The sequence below is a fragment of the Numenius arquata genome, chromosome 14, assembly GCF_964106895.1.
Source record: "Numenius arquata chromosome 14, bNumArq3.hap1.1, whole genome shotgun sequence".
In the NCBI taxonomy this organism is placed as follows: Eukaryota; Metazoa; Chordata; class Aves; order Charadriiformes; family Scolopacidae; genus Numenius; species Numenius arquata.
This window is the reverse complement of record NC_133589.1, coordinates 7,938,498-7,960,488: the sequence shown is the minus strand read 5'-3', so window position 1 is coordinate 7,960,488 and position 21,991 is coordinate 7,938,498. Positions and strand designations below refer to the sequence as shown.

Below are 21,991 nucleotides of genomic sequence, written 5' to 3'. Positions count from 1 at the left end.
AAAAAATGCAGGCTACATTTCATGAAAAAAAAACCAAACCATCTTTCTGCTGACGGAATGCAAAAATGAAATCTATTACACAGACACACACACGCATGGACACACAGGTACCTTTCTGTCCATCCACTAATGCTAGTCCCTCCTATACTGGCTGAGTATATACCTGAGAAACAACATTAGTGTTGAAATATTGCCCTTTAGAAAGCTTGAAAAATGGAGGGGAGCAGGGAGAGAGGGTTAAGAGAGAGCATAAAGAAGCGGCAGTCTCTCCAGTTTCTTTCACACCCTCCACAGCTCAGAACAAGGCCATACACCAACATGGACACAGCCTGCTCAGAACAAGACCAAAGGAATATCAGTTCACAGCTCTACAAAGCACACTAGTGTCAGTACAACTGAGTTTCAGATTTCACACTTTGAATCTGAAGAAACTTGTTGCATTTTCTATAAAGACTCCTGTACAAGTGCTATGGGACAGCTGCATTCACGTTCAACAACGACTCCAGCTAGACTACTTGCATCAGTGCTGGCTGCCTGTGGCTATTTGGTTTGATGGCAGAATCAAAAAGGCGCTTTAACAACTTGCAGTTAACTTCTCCTCAAAACATACATTAGGCACATGAACAAAAAAACAAGAGCTCAGAATAAATTAGCTTCTCAGCAGAAGAAAAGACACCTGGATTGCAGCATTTCACTGAGGTTCCAGAGAAGGCCGTACAGACACCTGCATGCTGGAAGGTAATTTTTTCAGCGGCTTGTCAGCAGACTGCTTGCCACTGGAAGGAGGAGACTGGACTCCGGGATCTAGCTGGGAAGACTTGGACTTGCGACTGGATAGCAGAGAATGTTTGTTGGGTGTGGCATCTTTTGGGACAAGTTTTTCTTTTGCAGTAACATTGGCATTGGTTTGAGAGGCTGGTGGGACAACACCTTTCTCCGATTTGTCTTCCAGCACATTTTTACTGCCTGACTTGGAACTGCCACTCCCTGTCTTTTTGGAGAGCATCGTTGTCTTTCCCAGGTCTGCTGACCTCCGGGTCTCCTTCTGCCTTAAGGCCGATTTAAAGAAGGACAATCCTTTCTCTTCTGACTTGCTGTCCCTCTTCAAACCAGAACGCACACTAACATTTGGAGACCGCAGGTTGGCCATAGAGGAGCTCCGCACATGTTTGCTGTCTACTGCCCTGCTGTCACTCCTAGAGTGGCTTATCCGCGGGGAGCTCGTTCTTGAACTGCTGGTAACACTTGTTTTATCTGACCCCAGACTTATCTTAGAGCCCTCTCTGCTTAGGCTTCGGTCTGAAGTCCGGCTCTTCCCAGCAGAAGAGCCCTTAGTCAATGAGCCTGATGGGGTTTTCTTGGCAGCTGTGGAGGATGGAGAAGAACCTGACTTTTGCTTCTGTTGAGCCGATGGGACAGCCACCTCGAGGGGCTTCGTGCTATGGTCCTTCCTAGCCTGAGTGGGAGCAGGAGACCCATGTCGCCCACTGGCCCTAGAGGAGTCCGTCTTACTTCTAGACCGGGAAACTTTCTGGGAACTCCTTAGTGGAGGAGGAGAAGAGCGAGAGACCTTGGTCTCTTGGTTAGATAAGACTGTCCTTCCCTTCCTCAAACTTTTGTCTGGCTCAGAAACCCCCTTGGAACTGTGAACCTTCTTAGGGGTGCCATCTGCCTTCTCTGCAGCCAGCCCTGTCCCACTGGGGGCTTTCACCTCCTTGACTGGAGAGCTATCCACAGAATCACTCTGATCAACAAAGGCGATCTGATTGTTGTTATCAAAAGGGTCCAAAGCAGGGTGATTCCTGTCTGGCTGCACAGAGCTTTTACCATACCCATCTGAAAGATCTGAGCTAGATGTCCTTACAACAGACTCTTCCCTGAATGCCCCTTCCATGACAGCCAAAGGGGCTCTGCGAGCTGTCCTGTGCTCTCGCCGACTGCCATCGCAGGGCTCCAAGTAGCTGCTAGAGAGATTCCTCAGGCTGCCGAAGCAAGAGGTGGAGACTTTGTCATCAGCAGCCTCCCCAATCTTCTCCAGGGTGGAAGCAGAGGTATGTACAGGGGAATCTCCAGAGAAGCGGGATGGAGAGTTGGAGCGCAACTGCAGTTTTGCAGAGAGTGACCACGAGGGCCTGACACCATTTTCACTCACTGCCAGTGGGCTGGTGACAGAAGATCTAGATGACAAGCTCTGACGCTGGACACTCCTTACAAAGGGTCGAGTTGAAAATCCTCCTGCAGAGAAAGCAAGCAACATCCTCAGTATGAAAGCCAAGCCTGCAATCAGTTTATCCCACCCATCCAGAGATGCTATTTCCCTAAGAGAGTTAGACAGCCCACCTACACCACATTGTACACCCATCTCTCCATGCCTGCTGCAGGCACAGCTTCTTGCATAAAAGCTGAATAAGGAATTCAACAACCGTTAGTTGCTAGTGGTCACCCAGAAGTAACTCTCTGAAGCTTAAAACTGGAAAATCCAGGTTTTCCTCTCATCCCTGAGCAGCAGAGACCAAACACAGCTTTTTGCACCTTGGAAGTCTTTGAAACTAGCAACGAGTTCACTAACTGCACCTATGCTCCCAGAAATACCTTTTCCTGTATCAAAGAATATTTTCCCATACCGTCCTGTAAAAGGCAAAGTAGGATTCCTACCTCTTTAGATCAAGCAGTGTATTTGTATTTACAAACACAAACTACAACAATAAGCATTTTAGAAACGTGAATGCCATGGCTAAATCTGACAGATATCACAAGACTGCTGCAGGGACATTACTCTACCCACTTCAAAATGCCCAGACTGACCCCTGAAGCTCCATATTTTCAAAAGTTGTAAGGTATTAGGTGGAGGACCCAGGCAAAGACAGGAACTGAACTGTTATTTGCATACAGAAGTGAATTTGTATATCTTCACACCTCCCTGGGAGCAGTCTACAGCATGGCAGCAGACAAGTGGTACCTACGCTAAGCTCTAGCAATATGTCAGCCTCCCTGCAAATGTGCTGTAGTGAAACCCAGAAAAAAAAAGACAAGCACAAAAAGTTCTTGATTGAAAGGTTTCATTGATGCCATTTCCTTTCTTCAAAAGGCTCCTTAAGGTTCCTGCCCTGCTCTTCTCCATCCTTTCACATCAGAGAAAAGCTCACTTGTGCCAAAAAACATCTGCTCCTACTGACACAGTGTCTGTCTCCCCCAGCTGCTAGAGTTAACTGTCCCTTACGTATGGACATGTAAAATACGTAACTACATATTTTGCAGCTATTTTAGCAGGGATCTTGTAACAGAAAGGCTAGTGGCCCAGTGTCCCCCCTCCACAGCAGTGTTGATACACACCATCATCTTCACTCCTTTCCCCAGTCAGCTCTACCGATTCTGAGAGCGAAGCCAGAGACGTGCGCCGCGATGACGCTGCTGAAGCAATGCTGGGCTGCTTGCTACCAGGAAGACGGCTGACCCAGTGCTCACAGAGAGAGGAGCTTGTGGAGCCTGCAAGGAATCAGGCACAAATATCAGGCCAGTAACACATAGATGCAGAACATAGGAAACCTTGGAAGGCCACTGAGAGTCAGATACAAACTGCACTGGCTTTGACAGACACCTGGAGCTGCCACACACAGCCACAGCATCCAGATACTGCTGGGATAGTAAGTTGTTACTCTTAACGAAATAGTTATAAGTGAAAGACAGAATTGCACTTGTCCCAGTATGCTGTGAATCAAAAGAATCAGCACAGCACACAGGCAGAGGGCAGTCCTTGACCTGCCAAGCGCAAATCCTTTCCTTTCCAAAGGCAAGTTACCAAGCCTGCATCTGCTCCCAGCTCACCCCAGATTCAATCAACACACTCAGCTGCTGGCTGCCTACCCGAGACCAACGGCTCTGCCGCAGGGAACGAGCTAGTCACATTTTTATGCCATGGTTTTGACAAGGGCAGCTCTGAGCACAATTACCTAAGGAGATGGAAGGGGGTTCCCCCATCTCCACAGCCTCTTTGCCACAACTAACCTTACCAGAAGAGGTGGGAGTTTCCCACAGCCTCCGATACAGAGCAGCAGACTGAGACAAGCCTTGCCGAGTTCTGGGACAGAAAGTAGGGGCTTAAGCAGAGCTGGACAGAAAATTCTTCAGAAGGACAAACTACCCATGAAAGACAAACTACAATCACTCCTTGACAATGCCAGCGGGGCTCACCTGCCACGGAGCTGTTAGCAGACCATGATGGGATTGCTGTGCGTCTCTGATAGAAAAGAATATAAGCTGTCTGCTTGCAGACTTCGGTTTCAGAAAGTTGCTGAACATCACTGTCATCAAAGCAGTACCACTGGCCATCAACCGAGTTTTTGCAATATGCTGAGAGAAAATACATTACTATTAGACTTTCCTCACTCCTACTACTCTCAAGGTTTGCTGTATGATAACTTAAACTTATGTGCTATGATAGATTCAGAGGAGAATGAAAGGAACAGATTTATTCATGCAACACATCCTCATCCAGTCTGACTGGCAAGATGGGGGCCTGAGGCCACCAGAATACAATAAAGAAAATCTTGGAATGTGAGCTATTTGTCCAACATTACTGCTCAGAACAGAGCATCATTCGAGGTGGCTCCATTCACCTCACGTTCTGTTACTTTTGGCGGTCTGCCTCCATCAGCGAATCTCCTTCTGACTGAGCCCACCCAGGACAACAAAGAGACATAGATCAGAGGGAAAAACTGGACATATGAAGTCATACAGATCCTAAGAACCATTGAGCAACTTTGTCTACCCCTGGCTGCTCTGGAACAAGCAAAGAGGAGTTCATAAACTGGCTGTGCACATAGGCAACGTGCAAATACTTCATATGTACAACAGCCTCTTGCAACTACAAAAGTTCCGTGTTGAGTGGCCAGAAGCATTTCTGAAACATGAAAGGCCAGTTACATTACTCTGTAGAATAATGAAAAAAAAAAAACAAACAGAGAAAGAAATGCACAGTAAGACATTTGGTGTCAACAGGCATTGCTGCATTCCTCAAAATCATAAAAATTACCCCTCTGGTATTACATAGCCGGACCCTATTAGTTGGGTTAGGTCCTTTTGTCAAGAAAGATGAGGAATTTATGGACACTTGATAGAAAAATACAACTGGGTGTTTTATTTCTGAAAGGGTCCAACATATATGCATAACATTGCAGGATACTTGCCTGTATAGTGTCCCCCTTGCATGGTGCCATGATGATTGCAGACAGCATACAGGTCATAGATATAGTCCTCAGGATCCCTTCCGAGACCGTAAGGTCTCCTCCAGGGTGACCAGTGAGATGGCAGACTCCAGCTGCTCTGACTGCGTTTAACTACATGAGGAGTCATGTCCAAGCCACTCAGGGGGAATTTAACCATGTTTTGAAGTTTCATCCTTCGGTCTCCTTCCTGCATATACAGAGAACAGTATGAACTGCAGTGGCAGTGAGGTCACTGTGCTTGGGGAAAACAAAAACCCAGGAGAGGAATGCATATGGCAGAACAGCAGCTTCTGAAGAGGTGGTCTAGTTAGGTCACTCCCTGGCTGAGGAGGAGTCCTCCAGCATCACTGCAGACATCCTTACCTGTCTAAACCTTTTGAGATGTATAATGAGAACATCAGGTAAGGTCCAGAGGCTCAGTGTGATGCTACCCTGCTGCAGCTGCTTGCAGTGTGGGCATCGCCACGCATCGTCTGGGGCAAGCTACAAGAAAGAGTCATGAGTGGGTATTAGTTTCCAAATTCCAAGACATTACACCACTGTTCCTCTGCTGCCCCACCTCTAGGGCAGACACTGACCCCTGCACCCCATCTACCTCCAGCATTTACAGCAGATTAGAGACCTCTGGCAAAGAAATGCAGATTGCTCACATGTTCCAGGCAGGGGCCAAATCAGACCCATCTCCAGCCTGCCCTGTGACACACCGTCTCGCCTGCTACTTCAACCTCCTCGCACCACGAGCTGAGCTAGAGGAGGAGAGCTGCCATGGCTCTGGAGAACTCGCTCGGCAGTCACTGTGCTGCCGTTTAGGGTTCCCACTCAGTGAGGGCTGCCTTGAGCCCACACCAGCCCTAGTCAGGCTTGGAAACACACAACTGCTCCAAGACAGAGCAGTAAATTCCCATGAAGAATCCAGGTTGTTCTAACACTTTATAATGCACGACAGAAAAAGACATTGCTATTTCACAGGAAGAAAACTGCAGAACAGAGGAGTAAGATCTCGTATCAACATTTTGCGGGCAAAAAATCCAAAAGCAGTACCTCCCACAGCCCTCTCCTCACTGCAGAGAAACTCTCCTAGCAGGACTGGGAACTAGTGTTGTGTTACAAATTTATTCTCCTGTCTCAACAAATCAGTGTTTGCAGAAAACAGCTACTCTGCTGAGTATGGGAGTTCAGGCAGCACATGGAGCAGCCAGATCTTCCAAGTCCTGGCTGCTGTACAGTCTTGTCCCTACCTGTTCCTCTTTGGTGTACAGTTGGAAACACTGAGATAAAGTGCAGGTCTGAGGTTGATGATGAAGCTCTCTCTGCTGGCGGACGCTTTCAGAGTCTGGAATATACTCCTCTTCTGTATTCACAAACAAGCTGCATCAGGGAGACAACACATTTACCAGCACATCCACCCACTCCCCACGCTGCCGAGGAGCTGCTCTGAAGGTACAATCAGTGGCTCTTTCCTGGATTTATCCCATTACAGGTGAGTGACAGCTGTCTGGCAAGAGATCCCGCCAGGGCAACACAGGGGTAAACAGCTTCAGTGGGCACCCATTCCAGTTTATCTCAAGAGAGAAAAAGCTACCCACTGCCCACAAACTTTCTCACACAAATATGATTTGCGGGGGAAGGAGCCACAGGGGATATGCTTACTCCATAATGCAAAATCCCAGCTACAGAGAAAAGGACTCCAACTCAGAGCAAGTCCAGGGCACCCAGCCCCAGTCTGTCCCTGCCAACAAGGGCCAGGGCATGGGCACGGGATGGAGATTTTGAGGGGTCTCACGTTTGCTGAAGGGTGCACAATTCCCACAAGCAAGTCACAAGCATCTCTCTCGAGGTGAATACACTTCAAGGCTTTCTGCCCCATACTTACTAATCTTTAGTTTCTTTGTCCCATTCTACCACTAATTTCACATGAGCAGTTCCCCCCTGTCCACATGACTTCAATGCCCTGGAGAGAGAAGTAGACAAAAGTTAGACCACCTTTCAATCTGAAGCCTACATTATCTTTTACATGCATTTAACTTCTTTCCACTAGCGCTTCGTCCTTCCTCTACTCCCACACAGCTCAAGTTTGCAAAGGAGTAAAAGGAATCCATACAGCAGAGAACATGGCAAAGCTGGCAAACTGCATTTACTTAAGTACATTGATTCCCTTTAGACACCAAGACCGTCCCTTTCTGCACAGCTACACACTGAGTTCCCAGCTGAGAAACCTCTCACCACTCCTGGGAACGAGGACCGACTCACCTTTCCACTGTTGGATGGCAGAGGGGTCGCTCCTCCTGAGGTAGCAAGTACGTTATGCCCACAACACTGACCACTCGCAAGCTGAACGGGCAAACCTACAACAAAGAGAGCAGGAGGCATCTCAATAGCTCAAACCACACTTACCTACGTGCAAACCTGATCTCAGCACTGGCTGACACGTACTTTATCCTAGAATGTGTGTTTTACATGAGAAAGCTCAAGGTCTCAAATAAGCCTACACCAAGCAGCTAACAGAGGGGTGAGGTACAGCAGCTGAGGCTTTGTACCCAACAACTCTTCTACAGTGACCAGGGAAAACACCGCTGGGCTCATCAGAAATACGCAGTTGCTAAGCAAAGGTTTCAGCCTTTCTTTTAGGCCAACACCACCAACCAGTGGATTTCCAGTGCAGACAGCAGCACTAACCTGTCAAGTACATCTTGGGCATAAGGAAGGAAGTAAAGCATGCAATTTCTTCAACTGATTAGTCTAACCTTACCTGTACCTTTCAGCAAATAGACAAAAGAAGTGGAATACCAGGCTCGGACATTATCACACAAAGAAATATTGGGAAACCATGAGTTCAGCACATGCAGCACGTTTATCACTACAAGTAACTGGCTTCCCTTTTAGTTCCCATCACACGGATCTGGAAGTCTCACAACAGATGAGCCATTTGCCTCACCTGCATGCAGGCTGCAGGCCGCAGGAAATACTGCATCTTCTCCAAAATTTCCTTCTGCAGAATATCCCAAGCAATTGTTTTTTCCAAATGTAACACAAAGGGCAAACCAAACCTACAGGAAGAAGTAGCATTTGAGGGAGCAATTAAAAGATTATTCTGTTCAGCAACCAGATTTCCAAACTCTGACAGTGCCACTCTTCTCCTCACTCGGCACCTGCAGAGCTCGGAACGCTTTGGGTGAAACTCCCCAGAAACAAGGCATTTAAAAACTTGTCTTCAGAGGAGAGGTGCTTAGCTTTGAGGAATCTCTCAAAGGATGCACTCAAAGTAATGGCTGCCCATCCAGAGAGCCCTTCTTAATGGGCTGCAGCCCTCCTCTGAGCTCAAGCCACTTGCTTCAAGCTGCAGAGCTTTGCAACTGTCACCTGGCTGGGACAACTTTTGTGAAACAAAGCGGCTGAGAGAGTTCTCAGAGCATGTGGTTGGTACAAATGCCTTTGTCATGGTCGTTTCTCACTTCCCTCCACCCTCTGTTTGCGCTGCAATTAAAAATTCCCATGCATGACAGGATCTGGTCAGATGTGCTTGCTGCTCTCTGAAACCAGGTAGCTCTATAGAGAGGTGGTATGTCCTTCCAACTGGTCTGCATCCACCGCTTTCCAGTAACACTGGACTATTTGGAATTCACCCAATTTAGGAATATTTTGCTGCATTCATTAACGTTTTTTGATCAACATGCTCTTTAGCACTTAATGCAAGCTGTCGCTCCTTCACCTTGTGCTTTCACTACACAGCGAGTAAAACCAAGGTCAATTAAGGAAGCAGCCAGAAGAGTAACTAATTGTGAAGCTGCCAGTCACCTTCTGCTCTGCTGTCCAGTGCACGCCCTGTTACACACCAGCAATACAATCTTGTCGTTTGCTGCTGGTTTAGTAGAGGACTGTTCCAGTTTTCCAGATTTCACTGTTCCTTGAGAGTAAGATATTGTTCGGGAGTGCTCAGTGCCACATTTCAAGTTATTCAGGTTATTGTTCACATGTATTCCTGAAAAATTAGGAGAAAGGAAACATTTTGTTACATCATTTGCCTTTAGTGCCTTGAAGAAACCCCCCTTCAGCTGCAGAGGAGCAGGTCAATACAGAATCAAGACCATTTTTATTACTTGCATGAAGGCTTCAAAGAGCAATTACTTTTCATAGTGACTATTTCCTTACAAAAAGAAATTATACGCAAGCACTCATCTAACTGATTTTTCACAGTAATTTGTACAAGCACTCATAGCTTTGTCTGCCCGCAAGAAAAGCTAAAGTGACAGAAACCCTACTTGTTACTTCCAATAATAAAATTTGCCTTTGATTATGCTGTCTACCCAGGATGCAATTATTCCCTTTCACTGAGAGGGAGATGCAGAGAAGCTGAGGGTTTTGAGCTTTGAAAGAGAAAGCATTTGTTCATTCCTGAGACTGTTTATTCATCACGGGCAATCTGATTTTAAATAACACAATTTCAGTGGCTTCATCTGGTCCCTAGCAGGTCTTTAAATTAAGCCTGACAACAGATTTCACATTAAGCCAGCCTGGCCTGCAGAATCAGCCTCGGGAAGAGGAAGAAAGGAGCATACATTGCTTCTTGATAACCTCCCGGCTGACACCACCATTAAGTCTGCTGGAATGAGTCTGGACAAAGTCAGAGTTGAAATCAATACACCAAAACGTAAACTACTTGTGGGATTTTTATTCTCCGGTATATCCTTTTCCAAAACAAGCCTCCATCACCTAGTCACCAGAGGTGGGCATTAAGCTGAGTTATCGACTTACCTCTCTGACTAAGGATACCCTCGGGCCTAAATATCTCTGGGGTCTCAAAGGCAAATATACAGTCGCTTTCATGAATGGTGTCCAGGTCATCTGTATCGCAGAAGGAACGATGAAACCCATCGTAGTACATCTCCGTCAGCACAATCTAGAGTCAACATAAGCAAACCAGAACCCATTAAACCACCTGTGCCTGGTCCAGCTCATCTTCCCTGTCTCTTGACTTGGATTTTCCTGCTACAGGATGGCATTCCTCAAAAACATCCTGTCATTGGCCAGGAGCGAGAAACGGGGAAAAGGACTGCCATAAAAGAGAAACTGTGGTAAAGGCAGCACATGGAGAGGCTTTTGTGGGATCTGACAGCTTTCCTGAAGTTTTTCCTACAGAGGAATTCCCCACAGGTGCCCGACAGTTCCCTCACTGCCAGCACGCACTAATCGCCATGTGATCAGGCAGAAGGTCTGCACACCCCACTGATGCCTACCCCACATCACTAGGTTTCAAAAAGCCAATGCACAGGGAAAAGCATGATCCAGATTATCACTACCCTCCTTCCCCATTCAACCATGGGCAGCAAATTTCAATTCCTACATATCCAATATGGGATGAAAGCCTCCACACTCCCACACGCTGAAGGCAGAGGACGCGGGTAATGAGACCAGCCCGTTACCTGCTCCGTGGGTATCTTGGTCTCTGATGAGACAGCCTCCCGCAGCCTGGCCACCGTTCCAGAGATGGGCACCGCCACCCCAATCCGCATGCAGTGCGAGCACTTCCCCTGGTACACCACGGTGACATAGAGCGGCCTGCGGAGAGCACAGGAGGCACTGCTGGGGCTGAGCACTTCTTGATACTACCTTGAGCAGAGTCAGCCCAACCCGGGCAGATCCAGCCTGCCCATAAGCTACAGGCCCCTCCCAGCAGTCCGGATCCACCTCACACTAGATTTAGCTCAGGAGCAGCCAGGCCAGTATGTTTGATTTCCAAAGACTCCTTTCTTACTACATGGACTGGGGTTAGTTGCTCCCCACAAGCAGAATGTCTCTTCAAAAAAGTCCCCCAATGTTAAAAATAAAACTCGCTGTAACAAGGCAATCATAATTTTCCAACAAGGATCCTGTAATGCAGCTTAGGACAGGGTGAGGCAGCATTTCAAAGCACTTGGAGAGCTGCTGCTGAGAACAGCTGCTCCAAGTTGCCTCAACGCTCAATCCTGCCACCACCAGCAGGCACAAGTACTACCTCGAGAAGAGAAGACTGGGGCTGCTGGTCTATCAGGGACCCTGCCCTGGGAAGCCTGCTCAGGCTCCACTCGGTGGTGGAGCAGGGACTTGTGAACCAGATGTGACAGTCATACTTAATACATCCTTTCACTACTTTGTTCCACTGCTTCTTGAACCCATATCAAGTTTTCTGCAAGCAAAACATCGGGTGAAGGAGTTGCTTATTTATACAACGGGTAGTTTTGCTGTGCATCTCTATCTTCGCTCTGAACTTTTTATCTGGATCTTATTCTGCCTGGAGCTTTTTTCTTTATTGGCAACAGTTGTCTTTCAAAAAAGCAAAACATTCTGCAGAAATGCTTTTAACTTCACTTTTTGAAATTGGAGTGATCAGTGAGACTGTTCTAAAGAAAGTAGAAAAAAGGTAAAAAAAGTGTTTCATCCTTTCCCCTTTTTAATTTTAGAATGCTATAAATTAAGTCAGAAGCAAAATATTTTGGTTACCTGAATCAAAGATATTTTTTTCTCCCCAAAATTAATTCTATAGGAAGATAAGAGCGGGGGCAGAAGGCCATTCTGAAAGTAGTAAAAGGCTCAATTTTCCAATTTACCTGCAAAGCAAAAAATTAAAGCCCCATATGGTCCTATCTATCTTTTTTAAAGACTTACCATAGAGATTTTGCTGACACCTCTCTTCCTTCTGTAGCAAATTAAACAACACTATATGCATGGGAAACAGCCAACGTTAAGTTCAAGACAGTTACATACCGTGTATGAGGCAAAGGAATTGGCAGAGAGATGCAGAGAAAAGGGTCAAAGGTGTTACTCTGCTTCTGGCAATGAGGGCACGTCAGGGAGGATCTAGTACAAATACCAATAATAGGACAGAGTTATACCTCATTTCATCAGGAATGGATAAATCATCAAATCACAAATAAAAGTCTTTGTATACCATCCTGGCTGCCCCTTTCTACTCTTTTTTTCTCCGTACAGAGAGGCTCTGCACAGAGGCTATATAGACATAGCTGCTGTAAATGATAGCCTCCTGATTTCTAGATCCTTTTAGAGTAATTAGTCTCAGAGTTCATTACAGGGCATGCCAGGAAAAGGCTTCACTCCACTCACTGAATTTGACTTTTAATAAACATCACTGCAAAATTAATAATTCACCAACAGTAGCTCCAACATAGAAGAGCTGAAAGGGTTTTCTCTTTGAGGAGCGGGGAAGTGATGGGAAAGAGACAGAGACAGTCAGCACTGCAGGTGTATGGATCTCTCTTACTCAGAAGGCAAAAGCTCCAGACAACACATCTCTCACATTCAGAATTAACCTGCACCTTACACTGGCCTTGTGGTTTATACCAGGCTTAAGGTTTCTCCTTGGCAAATACTAGGGAGAAAGCCCAGCAATTAAAATTCTTACAGCAGCACAGATACAAGCTATCGAGGAACACTGGAAATCAGGCTGTTTTCTTGTATTAGTTCTGAAATTAGAAAGCTCACTTCCTAGGAACTGTGGGAAACTCATGGGAAAGCCCTGAAGGGACAGTGAAAGATTCAGCTTGGAATTCCCAAGTGCCAGATAACAGGAACTCTGCAAGATGCCTGGGATCCATAACTCCCCATCAGCCTGCAGGCACCTCCAGATCTTGCCACAGGCTCTCGCCTCTGAACAGCCAGGGTAAAAAGCACTGAGTTGTCCTGAGTCTTTGCTCCACTGAGCGCTGACTTGCTTTCAGGATGCACGAGGGCAGGTGAAGAGGTGGTACATATTGTGGATTTTCACAGAAGCTACCAAATTTGAAGTAGTGAAATCGTCTCTCTCCTCTGGAGCAAGATCTTAGTTCAGATTTCATTCAGAAGTAATTTAGAAATAGCTGTTAACACAGAGACACCAGTCTCAACTGTACTGGGAGCTAGCGTCAGGGTAGAATTATACTGGGGTCACCAATGCATGCAATAATGCTTCAAAATTTACAAAATATACCTGTACTGGGCTTGAAAGAGTTCCTGCACAAAAGTACTACTGATTGGAAAGGCTGGTCCCTCGAGCAGCACGTCATCCTCCAGCGGTGGCTAAAAGAGAAGAATAAACCCTAGAAGCACACCCAGGCGTAGAGGTGCACCAGAGACGGCTCCAGTATTCCTAGTTGAATTTGTGCCCTCCTTGCCCAAAACCACCAGAAAAAGGTCACAAGATTTTTAAATCACAAGTGTGCTCTGCTCACAGGAGTGGTTACGCAGGAAGGCAGTAGCCAGGGCAGTCCAAGGAAAGGCATGGATCTCCCACCAGATGATGTGCCTGGCAGTCCCTCCCCTGTAACACCTCCAGCTCTGGCAGAGCAGTATGTGACCATTCACAAACCATTCCATTGGGGAACACTTGCCAGGGACCAGCAAAACAGCTAGTTACATTCACAGGGCCAGAAACAAACAGTATTTTAACCCACCCTCTTGTTCCATACAAAGTATCAGAGTTGAGAAGCCGACAGGGAGATGTAATTTAAAAAGAAAGACTGCATGCAAAGTTACAGCTACTCTCCCACGCCAGCAAAATCCCTTACCTTGAGCGGAGGCATGCCACTGAAATTCACCACATTGTTCAGATCTTCGTGGACTCTGTCTAGAAGCCAAAGCAGGAACTCCTGCGCATCGTGCTGGGCATTCCCACGGTACTGCATAGCATTCTTGGACACAATGTTCTGCAGAGAGACAGAGATGGTGTCCAGAATCGAGCTTTTCCCTTTACCAAGCCCCCACAAAGAGACGGGCAGAGTTGACAGCACAATCAAAACCAGGGGCTGCCGACAACTCTAGGGGGTCACTGCCTTCCCATAGCACCTAGGGACAGGCCCGGAGGTACCGTCGCATGTGGGACCCTACACTCACCTTGATTTAGAGAATAAGCTGATGCCTTGCTGGGCAGAGAAACTGCCTCCTGCTCTCAGAACAGACCCGAGGCATTACAGCAGTGGCTATGGAGGAACTGTATCATCATTTAAACAGAAATGTTTATAGCAAACTTGGGACTCATTAGATAAGATGAACACCGAAACAATCAACCTACAATACCTTCACGTAAGCCAAGAGCAAGGCAAGCTCACTTCAATCCACTGACGACAGGCAGCATTTCCCATGCTAACACAGAGAGAAGGGTATTTTTAATCACACCTATCCATGTACCGCAGGGTCTGAAACTGTTCAATTCCCCAAATCTAAGATATCTATTATTGAAGAGAGATACTTCAAATATCTATTACTTATCTATTAATATCTATTTATTTAAATTTAAATATTTATATATTTAAATAGTATTTATCTTATAAGATAAATCTATTTAACCTATTTATTTAAAATCTATTTATTACTTCAAAACAAGTATTTAAACTGAAGCAAAATAAGTCTCCTAACATCCACTCACGCTCTCTAGCTCATTGCTGCTTTGATGAGGTAACGGATTTCCCAAAACCTAGATGCAGAATGCTCAGCACTACTATACATACACAATTCCAGGAATCAGCCAAGATCAGTACATCAAAACTGCAGATGCTTCTACAAACTGATCACCCCAATAATATGCAGAAAGGGCAAACTTACTTTGCATCATACACCTTCTTTAGCACACAAGCAGTACATTCACCATGTAATTATCTCCACTGGGTATCAGGTACACACGATGCACAATTTGGTCACCCTATGTACCATCCTCTATTGCCACTAACCGAAACAGAAAACTTGCTTAGGACAGACCACTGAGCAGGAGGAAAAGCTCATCGTACACAGTTATGAAGGACTGTCCCAGCCAGGGGCGCAGCGTTCCCTCCAGCTGAAGCAAGCACAAGGAACCGAAGTGTCACAGAGCAACCAGCACCAGAGCAGCACGGTACCCGATGGGTGCTGTTGGACCACTGAACTCCAGACAAGGCAGGACTCAGGTGTGATGTGCACAACTGGCACTACATACACGCTAAGAGCCTGGGGAATGCATCTAATCTACTCTTGAATTTCCAGAAAAGCTGTCTCAGAAGGACATAAGAACACTCAAGGGATTTCCTCAAACCTGTTTTTCTTCCGGACACAAACAGGAAGGACTTGAAGCTCACCAGCAACCAAAATCTGCTTTTTGCAGATTTATCCTTGCTCTGCAGACACCTTTCATAATGTTGAAGCTTGCACTGAGCCCCTCAGCCAGGCCACACACCCCCCTTCCTCAGGACAACATCTCCTCCTCCTCCTCGAAAAGCCAACGCGAGGCACACCAGGGTTTACTATGGCACGGGTTGTTTCTCACCAACAACCAACATGAGGAAACTCTCTGCTCCAGCTCTCTGATCTCACTTTTACCTCCACAATAAAACCCGAATGGCCAGCCAACACTCATCACTGTGCACCAGGAGAGATGGCACAGGCTCTGGAGGACAGGAACCTGGCAGCAGTATCTGCATTCAGCAGGAAGAGTCTCTGGAGTAACATGCTGTGGTAGGCTGACCCCAGCAGCTGAGCCAGGGTTCCCTCCTGAGCAGCAGACGCCAGCACTGCTGTAGAAAAGCCAGTATGTCTTTTTCCAAGGAGGCATCAGGCTGCAGCCAGGAGAGTGAGCCTGCTCCTCCCGCCGCTCAAGATACAGGCAGGACCTTCAATCTAACACATGGTCATGGGCCAGCCACCCCCATGCTCCCACTCCACCAATTTTAACCACACAGTCAATACCAGGCCTTTCTTTGTAAGAAACAGGCTCATAGCAAAGCCATGAGCACAGCAATTCCCCAACCTCCCCATGCCGCAAGCTACCGGGAAAAACAATCCTGTTTGGGATGTGCCATGTTAGCAGCGCTGCACCTACGTCCTGCGGAGAGACAGAAAGTGCTTACACAGGACTCAACTTGTTTGAACAGGGTCCCCAAGAAGGGGCAGTGGCACCAGCAGAGACCAGCCTGTACCTGCCGGGCGAGAACCCTGTGGGGAGGCTGCAGCAGACCGGCCACCCCGAGAGGGGCCAGGGAGGATGCACACATGCGGTATCAGAGCTCCTCCGTTTCTCTAATCAGACTTTACAACAGATTTGAGAAATGAGGTTGGGCTGCTTGCTTTATCCCTTTAGAAAATGGGGTCACCAGAAGGGGGGGGTGAAAAAGACAGAAAAGGACTGATAAACATATATTCTCTATCCTCTATAATCTGTCCACCTGCCTCAAGGCAGCAAAATAAGAGAAAACAGAAATAATCTGCTCTCATTACATACGTGCAAGCCCTTCTGACAACAGATTTACTGCCCTTGCCCACACAGGGACCAGCACACTCTCACATAAGACCTGTAACACAGTTTTAAACAAGTGAGTGGCCCACGGCAAACACTCGCCAGCCCAGCACACCCCTGCTTGGTGCTCAGTGTAACGTCAGCTTGGGATGCTGCCGTAAGGCGATTCACAGGGGAGCAGCCTACAGGGACTCAAAGATTAGAGAGGACCAGTCTTCTCTCGGTCCTACCTCCTATTAAGCAAAACAACATCCATTGGAAGGAAAATAGTGACAAAACACGATCTAAAAAGTGATCTTAAGCCTCTTCAGGTGTCAGCCTGATACTTCTTCCCCCCCTTCAGCAGAAAGCCTAGTGAATTATTGGTGTTGCACCAATTTATGAAATGTAACACTAACCCATGAAAATACGTACTTGCAGATCCTGGTCTGATGCCTAAACACTTACCGTTCACCCAGCAGACACCAGGACAAGATAGCAACAACCTAAAGAAGCCTAGTTTAGCTGTGATAGAAACCCACCACCCTCGAGTCACACCTAAAGACACAACTTCATCGTTCCACCAGCTGACACTGACTGCAGGTGCTCTTGTAACCAAACCTCTCCTTCCCCTCACTAAACATCCTTCAGCTGAATAACCACAGCACAAGGTCCCACTTCCACTAACTTTATTACAATTCAGTCTTACACCTCTCTTGTTAGATTTACGGAACACCATTTTCTTGATCAGAGCACCATGGATTCTTTTATTTTTAAGAAAGCTCCAGGCTGGCCCATCTTAGGGCGCTCACAAGGCAGCTCCTCGCTGCTGGATACCAGCAGGGCCCAGCAGCAGGTCTCAGACTCAGATCCTGCCTCGAGCAGGGGCATTGGAGCCAGTCATCCGTCCAGCCCCGTGGCACCATGACCTGAGTCTATGGCCCCAGCTAATAGTCAGCCACTGTTGACAGTGTTTAGCGGGTCATCTAGAAACAGGAAAAATTATTATTCCAAAATATCCAAAACATCCGTAGCAAGGCAAGGAGGCTGGTATTCACAGCAGCGTGTTCAGCTGAACACACACAGATAAAGATGTAGGGAAGAATTTAAGACATGCATGTATAGATTTCTTTTGCAAACATTATCTTTGTTCAAAAAAATTACAATGAAAATTAAATTTAGGCCTTTAATTACTGTGTCAAGTTCCAAACTGAAAAATCATTCAACTGAAGTGTGAAGCAGAGATTTTAGTCCAGACTCAAGTGGTTCTCTCGCTACACCTTTTCTCTAGAATTGCTACCTGTGCCTCCGCAGCAACACACAAAGGCACATTGCCTTCTTCATTCATCCTTCCCTCCTACACCCAGCCGAGCACGCCAAGGTGACAATGTCCAGTATACCACCACTGAGGGAGGAGGGCTCCAAAGGCAGTGCAGGTCACAGCAAGACCAAGCCCATTCTTCTCAGCAGTGAGTCGACCAAAGGGGGCCAAGAGAAACAGAGGTGCTAAAACACACACCCCCTCCAGCAGCGTATGGTCCTCTCTGCACTAAGATATAAAAAGGTATGATATCATCAGGCCAGCACTAACGCTTTTCAGTCGGCATGCTAAGAACCGGCTGCTTAATCTGGTCTAGTTTGTTTTAGCGAAGTTAGCCAACAGGTGCTACCAGCGCACTTTAAGACCTAGTCTAGACAGAATTGAAGATAAAAAGGTCTTTAGTTATTGCTAGAAGGAAGTGAATCTGGTATTTCAAGTTAAAAAGGGGGGGCGTTCTGTATGGAAACAGGCAAGCAAGGACTTCGGGAATCCAGGCTAGTGTTTATCGCCTCTCTCCCAGTGTCACCAGCACATCATTCCAGTCTAGACTCCCGCTGGCTTTTACTGACACGCGTTCCTGGTGATGTGTTGTCCTACTGTGAGCTGCGCAAGCCTGTAACACCCTGCAGCAGAGAGAACCCCGGGGATTTGCAACAGCCACGTGTCTTGGGCCGTATCTGTGTCATTCGTCTCCAAAGCACCTCCACGATAGCTGTTCTGGTTTCCTCAACGCTCACATCCTGAGTGGACCAAGGATAAAGAGCTGCCTGTGGAGACAGATCACAAGACGCTGGAAGTGATTCAGGAAGCACTACAAAATATCAGATGCAATTCCCTCACAAGAGGCTCTGCTACAAAAACACTCCAGCAATTGCAGCGCGTTCCCAGTGTTACTCATGCTTCCTGCCATGCCTGCTACAAGAGGGTTTGTTGTTACTTAAACCTCTGCATCTGCTGCTCTTTGAAATGTTATGTGCCTTCCTCTCAGTACACTGCGAGATGCTGGGGCAGCAAAGCAAACAGAGACAGGCAAGGTGTAAAGGAGGAGCAACAGATACACAGTGCGGAACAGTCAGTATTAAGGAACACAATTAAATCCAAGCAAGAGATAAAGGCACTGACTCAAATAAACAATTTAAAAAAAAATACCAGGAGCTCCTAAAGTGCAGACTCCACTCAAGTAGATGGCTTGGCAACCAAATACAGCCCCACACACCTCCCTGTCTCCAAAGCCAGTCCCCTTGCTCAGGCTGCGGGCTGTACAAAGAAGTGGTAGGGACCATAAAGCCCTGTGCAATAAATGGGGGACTGCAACCTCTTGGCAAGCCAGACTGGCATCTCCTGAGCAACTCCAATAACATTTGGTGGGCAACAAGACAAGCAACAACAAGGAAGCATCTCATCTTTAAGGATCATCTGCCCTGAACCTCTTAGCATTTATTTTCCGAGACTCCCCTTCCAGCTTACCAGCTGCCAAGTTGCCACCCAGGGCAGTGGGTCTCCTGCCCTTGCTGTGGGGCACTGCAGGGCTAAGGTGGTTCCACTTAGTCTGTGATGGTGCAATCCAGGTGACATGTGTGCAGCTCAGGCAGCCACCTCAGTTTAGATGAGGCCACAACTGCAACACCCCTTCCCCAAGATGCCTGCTCCACCACCCAGGCTGCATCCAGGCTGCAGAAAAATTACTCTAGATAAGGACAGGTACAAATCAAAACACAACCTCAAACCTTCCTCTTTCGCTCATCAAGTAAGAGAAGACAACACCTTGTTTTGCTGGCCCTGCTTATGCTGAACCCACCGCAGCAACATAACAGCAACTGGCTGCAGATACAGAGTTAAGAAACAATTGGTTTAAAAACAAAGCATAAAGACACATTAAAAACACCACATTTACCACCCCACCCCCCCCATAGCCTTTAATCCTCTGTCCCTAATCTGGCTCCATTAAGCATAGGTGGTACATCTGAACAGACTCCATCCATCACCAGAGGGTATTAAGACAGGCTCAAGAAAGGTTTTGGTGCAGCTGTTTCAGATGTGAGACACCAGGAGCGGGTACAGACTCCTAAGCTCCCTCCCAACACCTTTCCATGACTACACGGATCCGTGCACTTCCAGCCCCTCTCCCAGCTCAGCCCCTGAGAGCCTGGCAGGAGAAGAAATGAATCTTGCCTTCCCCCAGATGTGCGAGCACCAGCACGCAGGCACCCTGAACGGAACCGGCACCATCAAAAGAGATAAGAGGGGGAAAATCATAATTTCATATCGATCGCATACACTTATCTAATCCCCTAATGCAAGCACCCTATAACCAAACAAGTCCCTGTCCGTCTATAAAGCAGATTTACGGCAAAGACGCATTATCATTTTTATCAGTCCACTGAAAGTTTAATAATCGTTCATCTATTGCTCTAAATAGATGCAATAAATAAATCCAAACATAGCTGAACTACTGGCCTCTCCTTTGCTGCTGTTATTGTTTGAGATCACAAAGACAACTAAAGGAAAAATGTCAGTCTGCTACTTTCCAGTGTGCCTCTGGTAGGAAGCAGCTGTGGATAGGTTTTTGTACATGAACGGATGAAGCCAGCTCATTAGAGACCTGACACAATGACATTCGTGAGCAGGAAAGAAAGGCTATTCTTCATCTTTCATTGAACATCATCAAGTTATGTTCAACCAGTTGTTTTTTTTTTTCAAACCCACAGACTCTGTGTTTGGGCAACTTCTACAGCAGACATCTCATGAAGAGTGTTTATGTAAATTATTCCGTCCACTCACACACAGAAACAGCAAATTCCCCCCTCTGAAGTGAGATGGCCTTTTCTGGGGAAAGCAATACCTGGGAAATAGAGCAGTTCAGACCTTCTGTTCTTCCCCAGGCTGGGGACAACACCAAGGCCAGCAGTGATCCTTTGCCCAGGTGAAAATGCCAGCAGGGATGCTGCCAGCAAGGACCATTACGTTCATTCCTAGCCGGCGCCCTGCTGCTGGCTGCTGCCAACAGACCTGCATAGCTTCCAGCACTCGAGACACATCGGCTCAGCTGCTGCAGGCTGCACACAGCAGTAAAAAAGAAAACGAGGACAACTGAGTGCAATGAGTCTCCCCCCTCTACAGAGGCTCACGGCGATGCTGGCTGCCTCCCCGCAGCAGCACTGGCAGAGTGGCACAGCCAGAAACCCACCCTTACTGCCAGGGGCTGGCAGCAGAAAATCACTGGAGCATCTCCCTGTGCACGTAGGGACAGCTGGGTCACAGCTCCCCAAGTTCAGCACCAGCCCGGGGTTCACCCGTCTTTCTCCCGTCCTGCACCAAGGACGAGGCGTTGGTCCAGGTCAGCCGGGAGGTGCTGGGGCTCCAGAGGCAGCACCCCGTGGCAGAGCATGGTGGCTCTGTGGGCAGCCAGCCATCCCTGGGGCCAGAACAGCTTCCTGCACAGCCAGGCCCTTGCGTGCCACAGAGGGGGAAATAAGCACAGCCATTTATTATTACACTTCAAAAAGTGAAAACAAGAGGAGCACGGCAGAGTGCAGCATGCCAGGACCAGAGGGGATGCTCCACCGCGTTTAACAAGCCCAGACAAGACAAGAAGCATTACCCCACCGGCCCCTGCCTGACATGTGTCCTGCACTCTCACCCTTCCAGGCTAAAGCCTTAGTTAATCCTGATTAACCACCTTTCTTCAACATGTAAGGAGAGAGTGAAGTTTGTCAAGACGGCACCTTCCAGGATTGCTGTGTGCGCATGCAGCACTCCCTCCTCCAGGCAGGCTCCAGCAGGCAGAGCCACTGGCAGCTCCCCAACTCAGGGAGCACAGTGGGAGCAGGCAAAGGGCTCGCAGCCAGGGCCAGCACTCGCCAGCCGCCTCTCCCACATAGGAAAGGGATCTAGAAAGGTGGGTGGTTGGGTGTTGTGCTCCTAAACAGACACGGTCTTTGCAGGAGCACAGTCGAAGGCACTGCCGGGAGTCGGTGCCAACTGCTGGCAGTATTCATCCTTATAAACAGCAGAAATACGATTTTGTTCTACAAACTGACTTTGTTTTCTTGCTACGTTAGCAGAGTGATAGGTGGGATTCAAAACAGCGAGGGGTTAAGGAGCAGGGGAATGCCACGAGGGTGAAGCGGTTCAGTAGAGTCAGGAAATGCTGGTGTAGAGGACAGGCTCCAGGGCTGGGCTCGGGACCCCAAGGAGCTCGTGCTCCAGCTACACACTCCTGCCTCTCCCGCTCTC

The 21,991-nt window shown here is 47.5% G+C and overlaps 1 protein-coding gene across 2 annotated transcripts in view; it reads right to left on the bottom strand.

The window, feature by feature from the left end:
* Positions 1-691: 691 nt before the first annotated feature.
* Positions 692-21,991, bottom strand: part of USP31 (ubiquitin specific peptidase 31) — a 28,422-nt gene continuing 7,122 nt past the window's right edge. The window contains exons 2-16 of one of the 2 annotated variants that reach the window (XM_074158276.1): positions 13,763-13,900; positions 13,186-13,274; positions 11,967-12,059; positions 10,646-10,781; positions 9,978-10,122; positions 9,021-9,204; positions 8,161-8,272; positions 7,476-7,570; positions 7,099-7,176; positions 6,464-6,593; positions 5,589-5,708; positions 5,187-5,412; positions 4,192-4,350; positions 3,334-3,486; positions 692-2,235 (exon numbers count right to left, since the gene is read on the bottom strand). In XM_074158276.1, coding sequence (XP_074014377.1) covers positions 692-2,235; positions 3,334-3,486; positions 4,192-4,350; positions 5,187-5,412; positions 5,589-5,708; positions 6,464-6,593; positions 7,099-7,176; positions 7,476-7,570; positions 8,161-8,272; positions 9,021-9,204; positions 9,978-10,122; positions 10,646-10,781; positions 11,967-12,059; positions 13,186-13,274; positions 13,763-13,900 — 3,402 coding nt within the window. The remainder of the gene's footprint in view (positions 2,236-3,333; positions 3,487-4,191; positions 4,351-5,186; positions 5,413-5,588; positions 5,709-6,463; positions 6,594-7,098; positions 7,177-7,475; positions 7,571-8,160; positions 8,273-9,020; positions 9,205-9,977; positions 10,123-10,645; positions 10,782-11,966; positions 12,060-13,185; positions 13,275-13,762; positions 13,901-21,991) is intronic. The other variant, XM_074158277.1, reaches the window with a different exon arrangement.